The 13,351-nt window shown below is 48.5% G+C and overlaps 1 protein-coding gene across 8 annotated transcripts in view; it reads right to left on the bottom strand.

The window, feature by feature from the left end:
• Positions 1-3,509: 3,509 nt before the first annotated feature.
• The window catches only part of TANC2 (tetratricopeptide repeat, ankyrin repeat and coiled-coil containing 2), a 364,111-nt gene continuing 354,269 nt past the window's right edge, over positions 3,510-13,351 (bottom strand). For 5 of the 8 annotated variants that reach the window (XM_032616890.1, XM_032616893.1, XM_032616891.1 and 2 more), the window contains 2 exons: positions 12,733-12,833; positions 3,510-11,149 (listed from right to left, as the gene is read on the bottom strand). In XM_032616890.1, coding sequence (XP_032472781.1) covers positions 9,205-11,149; positions 12,733-12,833 — 2,046 coding nt within the window. In that variant the 3' untranslated portion in view covers positions 3,510-9,204. The remainder of the gene's footprint in view (positions 11,150-12,732; positions 12,834-13,351) is intronic. The other 3 variants (XM_032616892.1, XM_032616894.1, XM_032616896.1) reach the window with 1 other exon arrangement.

Below are 13,351 nucleotides of genomic sequence, written 5' to 3'. Positions count from 1 at the left end.
TGTCTTGTCTGTTATCTTCATTTACTGTGGCAACAAAAGGAGCCAGTGCTTTTAGCACATGCATGACGTTAGTCTACTAGGGTTGAAAGAATTTGCATATCCCCAGGCTGGGCACAGAAGGTAAAGTGATTAATGATATTTATGATGACACAGGCTCTGAAACAGCCCAGTGGCTGTCCTGATTCTGGACCCAGTGAGGGAGGCTCTTCCACACGGTTAGAGAAATTCTCTTCTCAACCCAGACAGAGTGGCCTGGAGGGTGGAGCCGTAAGAGCCTGACAAGGGCCTTGGCAAGAAGTTTCCCCAGTATTCAATTAACCTTTTTCCTTTTTAAAAACGTGTCTCTTCATTCCTTAAGAAGAGGAGCAAAGTTTTGAGAACAAGCTGAGATTCCACTTAGGTCAATTCCTGAGGCTCAGGCAGATGTGTTTACAGTAAAGCTGGGTGCGACTCAGATCCCACCGGGATCTACCGTGTGCTCCTGAAAAGCACTGTCACTTAGATGAAAAACTTACTAAGAGGGCTCATTATTGAAAGGGACCATGGAAGGGACCATGGATTCTTACTTCCTAGCACTTACTTTCTTTTCTGTATTTCTGGCGTGTCTCAGCCAGAGCCTGAGAGGTCTTTGCTTGATGCATCTATAGAGTCTCCTGATCAAGGCTTCTATGTGGACCTTCATTTGCTTTAAAAGCCTGCAAAGCATGGCCTGGTTCATGTCACAAGGTGATCTCTCGGTCAGGGTCAGGGTTGGTTCTCCGCGTGAGGGCAGAGGCATCCTGACCCTGTGAGGGTGACATCTCCCTTGCGGCTTTTGTGCTAGCCTCTGAATCTTAAGGGTCTCTCTGTGTTTGAATATTCACATAATCCCAGATGCTGCCTCTCCCTCCAGGGAGCTACTCCTTAACCAACTTACCTTCTCACTGGGTTTGGAACCTCGAGGGGTCCCAGAGTTATTCTTCTTGCCCATGGTACAGAGTTGTTTCTCTAAAGGAGCACAAAGTAGCATTCTCTAAGCTTCCTTCTGGACGACTGCCTGTGCTGCTTCTGGGGTCATCCAGATTGCTTGTCTTGGAATACCCCCTTCTGAGGAAGTGGGCAGGCAGCACGGTACAGGGAAAATGCTTTCTGGGCAGATCTGATTCAGAGTCCCACCTTTGACTCCATGACCTTGAGCAACTTAAACTCTCAGGATCTGCTTCCTCATTTGTGTTCTGGAGACGGCAATGTCTGTCAGAAATTGGATGAGGAATACGTTAGAGAACGTGTGGGAAGTCCCCATCACAGTGTCTGGGACATAAGGGGTATCTCAAGAGAACGGCCCTTTACAATGGACTCAGCTCTGTCTCTTCTATGAGGCCCTTTTTATCATAGGGCCTTCCAGACATGATGTCCTTAGTATGAATGTCCTATCCTTATTCCTGGCAATGGGAAGACTCAGTCTCCAAGTTTCTTCAAGCTCCTCCAGCTTTCATTTTTAAAGGTGAAAGGAGATGATGCCATGTTCCCCCCTCAGCCTTGGTCTGTGGAAGGGGAGTCTGACTGCCCACGTGCATGTGTGCACAGCGGTGTGTCGAGCTATATAAAGAGCAACTAAAGGGCACCTACCAGGGAATGAAAATGACTAGGGGAAGACCTACCAGAATGTGCTGTTTCCTGCTGCTCTGAGTGGCTCTTTAGTTAGGTTCAGGGCAAACAGCTTTTAAAAATTAGCTTTCTGGGACTTCCCTGGTGGTGCAGTGGTTAAGAATTTGCCTACCAATGCAGGGGACACGGGTTCGAGCCCTGGTCCGGGAAGATCCCACATGTTGAGGAGCAACTAAGCCCGTGGCCACAACTACTGAGCCTGTGCTCTAGAGCCCGTGAGCCACAACTACTGAGCCTGTGCTCTAGAGCCCGTGAGCCACAACTACTGAGCCTGTGCTCTAGAGCCCGTGAGCCACAACTACTGAAGCCCGCACGCCTAGAGCCTGTGCTCCGCAACAAGGCACCACAATGAGAAGCCTGCGCACCGCAATGAAGAGTAGCCTCTGCTCACCACAACTAGAGAAAGCCCGCGTACAGCAACGAAGACCCAACGCGGCCAAAAATAAATAAATTTATTTTAAAGAAAAATTAGCTTTTTAGGAATCATTCAGTGCCTCAGGAATTCTTAAATAACTGTTTCCCTGGGCTTCCCTGGTGGCACAGTGGTTAAGAATCCCCCTGCCAATGCAGGGGACACGGGTTCGAGCCCTGGTCTGGGAAGATCCCACATGCCGCGGAGCAACTAAGCCTTTGCGCCACAACTACTGAGCCTGTGTTCTAGAACCCGCGTGCCACAACTACCGAAGCCTGCATACCTAGAGCCCGTGCTCCGCAACAAGAGAAGCCACTGCGATGAGAAGCATGTGCACTGCAACGAAGAGTAGCCCCCGCTCGCCACAACTAGAGAAAGCCCACACACAGCAACGAAGACCCAACGCAGCCAAAAATAAAATAAGTTTATAAAAAACCAAACCAAACCAAAAAATAAACCCTGTTTTTCTTTCAACCACTTATCCATTTTTAACTTTTAATGAAATAACTGGAACAGCCCAGGAATGCTTTTCAGACTGAGCAGGTAGTTCCTTCCAGAGTCCTCTCCTCTTTAAAGGCAGTTGTGGTGTCCAGGCTGGGATGACTGCATGCCTGGAGTTTTCCTGGTTCCCCCGCTTTGGTGCTTTGGGGGAAATGGATGTAGTTACACAGCAGGGGCGTTTGTTCAACAAAGTCTGGCGTCTAGAGGAGGTGGTCTCCTTCCTTGCTTGTGCCTGAAGTAGACAGAGAGGTCGAAGCCAGGCAGGAAAGACCACAGGACTCTGTCCTTAACGAAGGGTATGGAGTCTCCAGCCAATTTCAGAAAATCTGCAACCTCTCCGTTCACAGGGCAGCTGCCTAGCTCTCTATATGGCGAGGATTGGAAATTCCGGCCGGATTTCTGAAGAAAAAATAAAGTCACTGGAAGCAGTAGGCTTCCAACTTTAACCAAGTTAGCCTTGGGAACTATAGCTGGTGCTGTCCCCCTGCCTCGGGCCTGCAGTCTCTAAACCTAACAGTCCTAACTGGCAGCCTTGGATTTTGGGTCGGTAGCTGGATTGGGGTGTAGCCTCAGCTATTAAAATCAAAGGAGAGGAACTCAGTGCTCCCTTGGCATGGCTGGAGAAAGACTCTTCCACGGAAGAAAAAGCCTCCCTTTCTCAATGAATGCAGTGAGCCTTGGCTGATGGGCCCTCAGGACTGTCTTGTGCATGGTTCTTGTGTGCCCACCGCAGTGTCCAACTCCCGAGAGAGGTGCTCAGTAACTTCTCTGATGAACCAGAGCCTGAAGGGGTGACTCTAAATATCCCTTAAGAGACCAGCCAAATCATTAGGAATTTGGCCTCTGCCAGTTGTTCTTGGGGGAGGCTTCCTCACACTGCAGGCCTTAGTGTAGCTGAGCGCAAGTCAGCTCCCCTGAGAGGTACTGTAATGGAAGGAGTGCACCACAACGCCATGTGTTTCCAAGTGTTACCCATTTATAAATAAGTACATTTGCTTTCATACATACAGTTCATTGTACAGATGGCGATCTGTATACATGGGCAGGAAACTGCATTCATTTAACTTTTCACATCTATCTCACACAGCTCACATGTACAGACAATAAAACTGCTCAAGCAAGTACAGCAAAGGAAAACGTCTTTCCTTATACACAGGGGCCTAGATGCCTCTGTTGGGTGTGGGACATCCCCACTGCACGAGTTCACAACTGTGTGGTGTTCAATATATCAGGATAGAGAACAAACATGCATTGGATAATATACTGTACAGAGAAAGTCCTTTACATCTGAGTTATAGAAAACCTAAAGGAAAACTAAGTGCATTAAAGCTTTTTCCAGCAAGTGTCTTGAAAGGACAGCAAAGAGGAGGAAGAATCAAAATCATATTAGTACAAATCACTCTTTAATTGTAGACTGTACATGTCTGTACTAATTAAAATCATCTTGGATTTGGAGGAGACAGAACAGAGACAAAGATGCTATGCTGGATGGAAAGGAGGCCATGCCTGAGAATGGCACCTGCCCTGAGCCTGACGAGGAACTGGTCCCACTCAGCAGGAATCAGCCAAAGAGGAAAAAAAACAGAAACAAAAACAAACCAAAAAAACCAAACCAGAACAGGAAGTGTAACTTACAGAACTTCCAAAATAACCTGTGAATGAAGCAGAGATCTGGAGCCAGCATTTCTAACACTTTTCCAGTAAGTTGGTTCACAATAAGGCAGGTACATTCAAGTACTGAATTTTCCAGAATTGACTCTCTGTCTGGTCCTGGGGACCAAAGGGACTGAGTTGAGTCCCCCTAACCAGGTGTTCTGGTTAGTGATTAGGCAAAAGAAAAATCCAGCCAGCAAGTGCTACAACACAGCCCGCTAAGCTCCTTCCTTTCCACAGACTAGGTGGAAAAAACGAGAGCGATGCCGGCCTGCACCTATATGCATCCAGCTAAAACCTGACAGGTCAGCTTAGTGGAGATATCACAGAGTCAGCAGGAAGAAATGAGAGGATATGGGTGAGGAAACACGAAAGTAACACTTGATTTTTGGTGTCCAATTACGCATTCATTTGGTACTGACTTTCAAAGCTCTGACTGTGGCCATCAGCTGGCCACAAGCATCTCAGGGTGGTTCAGCTGCTGTGAGGCATTGGACACCGAAATGCAGGTTACCAACACTTCAGCCCTTGAGTGGTCTGTGTTATAAAAGTTGATGAAGACCCAGTGATTATTCAAGTAGCTCTGCACAGTGGCTCCACCAGCCCCATTGTGCTTGTGTCCAGGCCCCCAGCCAGCCACCTCTTCTTGGGAGCAGCCAGAGCTGAGTTCAAGGCATTGCATGGTGAAGGTTTCCATGACACGTCTTTGTAGGTAGCTCCTACTCCTAAGCCCTTTGTTCACTGTTGTCAGTCATGGTAGCTGCTGGTCAGTCTGGAATTCCTAGAGGAGGAGGAGAGAAAGCCACCCCCCCGCCCACCCCAGTGCACACGCAACCGGGTGGCACAGGCCTGGTGTGGGAGCAGCTGCAGGCTGCCTCTGCAGGGTAGCTTCTCGAGAAGGGGGCAGCCCCGGGACAGACAGGCAGGGCGGGCGAGGCTGGGGTGGGGTGGGTACATCCTGCCCCCTGGGGAGCCTGTTCCATTTTGTGGCAAAGATTCAGCAAGCAACTGGTTTTGTCCGAGGCAATTCTGCAGGAGAAAAATAACTATCTTTGAATCAAACCATCCAACCGTGACACCTCTGGAGTTATAAAAGTTGGAGGCCGAGAGGAACTGAGAGGGATGCTCCTGGGGAAGAAATGGGTCTTCTGCACACCCATTCATCCATTGAGATGAATGAATCCATTCTCCCATTCATCAGAAAGGGAGCTCTGGTCAGCCTTCCCCCAGCCTCTGCCTGGCTGAAGGTCCAAAGCAGGTAGTGTTCAAAGAGCTTATCTCACCACATCTGGCACAGATGTATGAAGACCCCTTTCCAGGCCTTTGTTCCCTCCTTCTCGAACCCTCTTGAGCCTATGGGCCTGTCTGTTGGCCTGGATGTCGCTCCTCCAGAGATGCTGTCATTCTCTGCTACCAGACAAGCCTGGTGCAGAGCCACAGTGACACCTAGTGGTAAAGTATGGTGAAGCAAGGTGACATCCACAAAAACCCACTGTCTATGACTAAAATCTAAGGAAAATACTTATGGATATTAAATTAGATACTGATTAATTTTTCTGTTGGGTACATCTCTGGAATATAAAAATACCAATATTTAGAGAGGGGGTTCATAAACTACTATACAATATAAGGGCCGAGAATACCTTTCTCTAAGCTGTTCTGTTTACAATAATCCAGGCTTAACTAAATTAGCAAACTTGTTATCTCTGGACAACGACCTGGGGTACTGTACATGATTCTAATTAGTGGAATTTTCCTGAGCCTTCGAGTTTAAGTTAAACACATCTAGAAAGAAGGGCACATGGGAGAGGAACAAGAAGGGTTTGTGCTCTATTAACTTGGGACTTTTAATAGCGCACGTCTGCAACCCGGACAAGATACAACAGCAGATACAAAATGGTCTCCATTTTGTCCATGCCAAATTCTCATGTTACACAGGTTTTCCCTTTACTTTGTAAATAAACATTAATTTTTAATTGTTAATTGTGTGCCTTACTGATCCAGTAAATAAAGTAACCATGTCTCAGGAGTCCCTAAGAAAATTGCTGGAAAAGCACTTTAAAATCACGGCAAGTATTTTTTTGTATTTAAAAACTCTTAATCTTTTTGATGCTTATATACAACAGTTATTTCTTGTGCTATAAATGTTGTGATCCACTGCTTTCTTTCTTTCTTTTTTTTTTTCCCTTGAAAAATACACTAAAAGACAAGGGCGGTTTTGCTATTTTCTAATGAAGACATTACTCACACTTAAATATCCAGTATTTATCAGTTACAAATTCAAACAATAAAGTGCACCCATTTAAAGACATGATGTGATGGAAACCCACGAGTGCAAGAATTCTGGGTGAACGGAAGGTAGGATCTGGTGAGAAACCTATAAGCTGAAGTCTGTCACCACTGTCTCCATTTCAGGGTGATGTGCATTGGCCGAGTGGAACTTACCGGTTTCATGTGAAAATTCCCCCCCTCCCCCCACCTGAAGCCAGACATTGACTCAGCAAGTGCCGCCTGGGGAGGAGGCACCTCTAAGGTGCAGCGCTGAGATCACCCCGTGGCAGTGAAGTAGCAAAACAGGGCACAGGCGGTCTGCTTACAAGGAGAAGCTTTGTCTCCTGCTCCAATAAGGTCCAGTTGGCAATTTTTAGTCAAACACAACGGGCGCCCAGTAGTGACATTCACTCCCTCTTACGATGGCTAAAAAAGAATTGCATCTTGACTGTTGACAGTTTAGTGTTTTGTCCAGTAAGGCATGGACCCTAAATCTGTCTGTCCTAGAAAATTCTAAGAGACACGCTCGGGAGAAGTGGCATCAGTGGTGTATCTGTAAAACTGCAGCACCTGCTTGCCCACTCACGTGAGTGCAGGTGGTATGTGTGGTGTTCCAAATAAACAAGGGGCACTTTTCTAATGAACACTGAGAAATTTTCAAAATGTAGCAGCAGCTCCTCAGTGGGTAGTAGTTAAAAAGGGTAAGATGCAAAGAGCCCAACAGGGCTGATGAGATCTGGACAAAAAAAGCTGAGAGGCTGCTGGGCTCCTGGCTGTAGGCTGATGCTATAGCTGTACATTTCACCTTCTTGATGAGAGAGAGAGAGAGAGACACTGATGTCCACTCTGGGCTAGGTGAGTGGGAGATAGTCCTTAAGCATCAGAGAGAGTAGACAGAGGCTGGGTCTTGAGTTAGCCTTGCTGTTTACTTCTAGCACAGGACACACATCCTGGCCTGTTCCAGGCTTGGGGGTGGAGGGGTTCATCTATTTGGCAGAATCTAAGTTAGTAAAGAAGTGTTTCTGATTTCAGCTTCATGCTCCCCATGTCTTAACGATTCTTTCAGAGGACACTATTACAAACAGGTCTGGTCACATCTGGATTTTTATTCAGGAAACCTCCCTTCCTGTAGCCCTTTACCAACAAGAGCAGAATGATTCCTGGTAACAGTGACCGAATTCTCTTTTGTTTACTTTTAGTTGTTTAGTTTGTTAACTTTAAGAGCTGATGTGCAGTCGCTACCAGGCCTGTGCTAAGGCTTCGATTTCAGTGTTCTTGCCGTCCCTCTCATGCTGGCCTCAGTCACTCAAAGGACCGGTTAGCAAAGGGCCACTAGACACAGGAGATGTCTGGAGGGTGACTGGATCAGAAGACTTGCTGTCTACCTTATGTGCTCCTACCCAGGGCTGAAAGGGGTCTTTCTTCACCCGGAAACACTCTGCCGTGCCTGGCTTTTAAATATCACTCCCCAAACACTCCTACCTAGAAAAAGAAAAGAGTAAACAATTCCTGTAATAATAGCTAATGAAACAATAGATCTTGAAATGGAGTTAGACAACATTTGCCATGGAATGCAATGGCCCTGGGTGCAAGCTCTGGGAATAAGTCTTACCGTCCCCAGAGAATTCAACTTCCTTCCCCCAAAACCAATTCTTCACTATACCATCTGGGTTTAAAAAAAAACAAAAAGAGGGCTAGTAGAACAAAATCTGGCTCTAGGCAAAGATCCAACTTAACAGGATTACTACACCAGGCAACCTCCGGGAAGAGGATGCTTTTGGAGGAATACGATGCTCAGTGACGTATCAGAACCCAAAAAGTAGATTTCTCCAAGACAGACTTTCTACAGCCTTTCACTGAGAATCCAGAACAGTCTCTCTTTCTGTGTATTTATTTATTCTCTCCCCCACCCATGGAAAATCGGTCGCTTTTAACGGTTAATTTGGCTAAAAACGTAAAGAATAACTCAGTGAATTATTTAAAAGTATGCATGACTCTCATCCAATTTCCTCGGCTGACTGAAATATTTAAAGGGCTGGTTGTTTTCTCAATGTTCCTAAAATGCCTCTTGGGAAATCCATGTAGTGACATTTCGAATAACTGCATTGGTGCTTTCTTATTTCTTCTCTTTCTCCTTGATCCTTTACCCCCAGAGGAAGACCAGCGATAATCTAAATGAACATTCTAGACCGGATGGCTGCAGGGAGCTGGCGGTCCAGGGGAGGAGACCATGGCACAAGAATGCACTGGGGCTGCTATTTGGATAACACTGGATAAGAATGCAAAGGCAAAGGGGCATCACACTCTTTCTAAAGTTCCTAGAAGAAAACGAACAAGAACATCTTATTTTTGTAAAAAAAGGAGAAAGACGTTTTACACAACAAGAACATCAGTGAAAGCGATTGTCTCCTGGAAAAAGCTGACCAGTGTGTCTGATCTCCCTGGGTTAAAGCCCACGGCACAACAATCTCCTCGTTGGCATCTGAAGAGAGGGAGAGAGCGTGTGGCTAGGGTACAGACAAAAGAAACCCAAGTCCTGGCTCCCCGGAGGCCAGCTTCCCAGTTGGCTGCATGCAAAGGATTTCGGCATGTGGGCTGCCACCTCTGAACACCACGCGGAAACTGCATGAGAAATTAAGCCAGAGAACTACCTCGAATGTGGAAACCAAGCCTGAAAATGTGCAGTGAACACATAGGGGTCTCACTCCAACACACGTCTTTTAAACATTAGACTCCACAAATGGTCTCTTTGGTTTGATAGGGGACGTCTGCCCATGTCGAGAGTCCCGGGACAGCTGCCTGTGCAGGTTGTCCTGGTACGCCTGAGCCACAGGGAGGGTCCGAGCCACCTTCACGTCGGGGTACGAGGAGGCCTGGCTAACTCTCTCCAGCAGGTCTCCGCGCGACCCGTTAGCCAGCATCCCATGGGGGCTGTAGTAATCGTCCTCCAGCAAGTGGCCGTTCTGTGCATTGTTGGTTTTGTTATAAAAGGCAATGTTGCTGATGGATGACGGTGGGCTGAAGGACTCAGGCTGAGGCAGGTTGCCTGGAGACGTAGGGCTGAGAACGGTATCCACTGATGACACTGCCCAGGTCCGATTCTGCTGGTGAAGGTGGGGGTACTGTTGAGTCCGGGCTGTTTTATCTATGATCCCCATGAATGGTGTGGTCCTGGATCGGGTGGGCTCACTAGGGTAACCTCCCTGAGTGGGAGACACTGGCGACAGCTCGTCACATGACCTATCGTATGCCGGTTTCAGTGGGATCTCCATTTGTTGAATTGAGGAAGATGGCCGGAAGGTAGGAGTTAGGTTGGAGGCGGACGAGATACTATTGCTAGATGGAGAGAAACGAAGGCCTACGCTTTGGGAGTGCAGCAATGGCCTGGGAGTTGGTGGGTGGGGTTTGATTTCATTAGGGTTGACACTAATAGGTCTTCTGATTAAATGTGACACATCGGGGGAACCTAGTTGGCTGGAGGAACGCTCCAGATCTAGTTTTGAGTGACAGACTGGGTAATAGGATGCGGACTGGCTACGCCCAATCTGTGGTGTCTGGCTGTATCTCATGCCACCTCGATAGGCGGAGGAAGGTCGCTGGGGAAGGTCTTCTTTGGTCAACCCTCCGTGCTGACAGATGGCGCCTGCACTCAGGCTGGCCTGCACGTGCTGCACGGGTCTCCCATCCCCTACAATCCCCCCGATTGACCCTTGATAAACCAACCGGCTCTGACTTACTCCTATGTCTCCTTGTGAAGACTGGTATTTACCAGCCATTGAATGGGCCACTTGGCCATAGGCCCCTGTGGAGATGACAGTGCTCGAATGAACTGCTGAGCTGGGCTGGTTGCTTCTCACAATCTGCGCTTTGGCCGGCTGGAGCCTGAGCCCTTGCTGGGGCACTGCCACAGGAAGCTGGGGCATCTGGTAGGGCCGCTGGGCCATCTTGGATAATGGAGATGTCGGTCTGCCAGGAAGCTGACTAACATTTGTTTCTTGCTGATAGCGCACGGGGGAGCCTGACTGGGATCTATAGACACTCATGCTTTCCGCTGGAGGGCTGGCCCGATACTGAGGGCCTCTGCGGAGAGGGGACGGGGGAGGGCTTGGGTATTCCTTGCCCTGCCCTCCCACAGGAGGGGGGCTGAAGCGGTAAGATCCTCCCTGATGAGCTGGGGAAGTATGCGGGGGACTAGGCCTGTAATGTGAGTTCTGGTGAGTCGGAGAAAGAGCAGGTGAGGTGGACTGAAAGCTCTGCCTAGTGGGAGAACCTACAGAACTACTGGACCGGAAGTCAAAAACCTGATGAGAGCCGAGAGGCGAGCTGGAGATGTAGGCCGCGTCACGGTGGGCCGGGGAGGAGGGCGGGCTCTGGATTATCGGGAGCCCCTGGCTGGGCCGAGCCTCCGTCTGGAGGCCGATGGACACATTCTCAACATCCTGTTCCAAGAACTCCTCCTCGAGTATGTCCTGCACAGAGTAGATATCTTCACGCGGGGGTTCGGGTTCTGCTTCCTCCGGTAACTGCTGCTGTGCGGCCGCCGGCTGTTGCTGCATCTGCCGACACTCCTCCCCCACTCTCAGCAGGAGTCGCTGGATCTCACGGTTGTTTGGACACAGCTTGATGGCCTCGTTCAGGTCCTCTAAGGCCGCTGCAAACTGTCTGCTTGACAAAATGTAAACACAGGAACTGGAGTTATTCTGAATCAACAGGAACCACCAAGAGCTGAGCACACGGTCACTGTTTCAGAGAACTGTTAGCGTCTGGGGGCATCTGGGGGGCTTTGGTTTCGTCTGATTTGTAAGGAAGGAAATAGGTAGGCTGTCATTCCAGAAGAGTCCAGAATGATTCCCTAGCCAGTTCAGCCTCCATCTTCCCTCTGGCCTCTCTGGGATCCGTGGAGAAATGTCCCCATTTTGTCAGTCCAGCGAGGCCCTTCAGGAAGTTTCTCTCAGTGTCCAAATGCACACCAGGTAGTATGAGGGTTGGGTGGGGTTGTCATTTACAGGGCCACTGTCAATTAGCTTAGGAACAAAACAGTAACTACAATATTTAAAATCTTGCTGATCCAGCAGAATTTTTTCTTTATATTTTAGCTCCAATTTCCAGGCCTGTTCCATCCTAGGCAAGAACCCTGTCCTCTGCCCTTTCTACCCCTCGCCCCACAGCACTGCGGCTCCTCCATTCTGCTACATCAAAGCTGGGCAGGTATTAGGCTTGCTGACTAGAAAACTCAGATTCTAGTCTACAGATAAGGACACAAACAGTCAGAGATACTCCCATCCTCTCTATTAACCTTGCCCAGAAAAGGGGCAATTGGCCTTGTGGGGAAGGAATAATCCAAGGGGAAAGAGAATTTGACAGTCAAGCTTCTGTAAGAACTCTGTTGCCCCAGCTAATTAAGACTAAGATCACTGCCACCGTCATCACTAGACTTAACCTGGGTTTGATTTTCAGGACCACATGCCCCCTGGTCATAGCTGTGAACCTGAAGCAGTTCTTTTACAGGCAGAGTTGGGGAGAAGGGCAGGGTGCCGGGCAGGAGGCATTAAGGACAGTGACAAGTTATCTAAAGATCACTGATGGCAGTTTCTAGATCTTTCTGGAGCCTTTCCTGCCCACTGGCCAAACCACAGCAGATGGGGCATGAGAGAGGGGGTTTCTCTTGGGCCCTCTCAGTCCTGGCAGCAGGACCTCCTGTCTCCATGCATGTGTGGTGTGGTGCTGGGAGGGGTGGGTATGGGAGAAGGAGGCTTGATGCCACCAGACTTGAGGAGAGCCCCAGGAGGAAGACTAAATGATCCAGGGAATCTCCCAAAGGCCTGTAAGAAAAGAAAGAGGGGCCTGTGATATATGACCCATCCTACTTTCCCCTCTAAAAGGGCTGGGAGGATATTTTGCTCAAGTGACCTCTTCTTAAGCCACCAGTGTCTCTACGCTATCTGCTTTGGGGGTTAAAAAGCGACTGAGATATGGCAGAGGCTTCTTGGAAGAAGGTGCCATTCTCCAACAATGAAAAGGCAGTTTTCTCCCAAAGTAAAATGCTCTAGATCTCCACAGCCCCAAAGAGGTGCCATCTGTACGATGCGTTCTGTGCGATGGGAGCCATCCCCAAAGCTTGGTCCTGCGAGTCCTCAGGGACAGACATATGGGTCTGTCCGATATGCCCCAGGACGGTCTACGTTGCCTTGGCCAGATTTTCAGAAAAGAGAGCTCTTGCTTCTCACCCTCTCTCTCTCTCTCCTCACCTGCTGCTGCGTTTTGCCCTTGCTCTTGCATAGTAAGCTTCATAAGATTTCGGTTTCAGCTCCAGGGCCTTAGTAGCAAATTCCTCCGCCATTCCAAAATCCTGTCATTACAATAGGTGTGCAAATGAGTCATTGAAGAGATATGAAAAATAGACATCTTGGGAATAAAACAGATTATATGTACATTTCTTTGACATTTATGGACGGAACACCTGGGATTCTTGACATGCCTGGCATGGCTCTAGCCACGTGGCCCAGACTGAAAGTTCCTTCTGTCTTTCGCCCTGTGTGGCCCTGCAATGGCTCACAGGAATTCATCTGCCCAAAAGTATGAAAATATTTTTAACTTGTCCTCTTTCTGCCTTTGCAACATAGTTCTTTCTGGTCCAGAAGCCAAATGTCAACCCACTGAAGCTCTTGAAGTTGGAAACCCGAACTCTTGCTGCACACGCGTATATGAGGCAAACACACATGTCGACGCCTCGTGTGTACCCTCATCCTACCCCCCACCTTCCTGCCGCACCCACTATTCCTTGGCTTTAAAGGGATGAGAAATAAGTCTAGGAAGATGGGATTTGTGTAAAAAAGAAATGACTGGCTATGGAGACGGGATGGAGGA

The sequence above is a fragment of the Phocoena sinus genome, chromosome 20 (assembly GCF_008692025.1).
Source record: "Phocoena sinus isolate mPhoSin1 chromosome 20, mPhoSin1.pri, whole genome shotgun sequence".
NCBI classification, from domain to species: Eukaryota; Metazoa; Chordata; class Mammalia; order Artiodactyla; family Phocoenidae; genus Phocoena; species Phocoena sinus.
The sequence above is the reverse complement of the archived record's forward strand: the minus strand, read 5'-3'. Positions and strand labels throughout refer to the sequence as shown.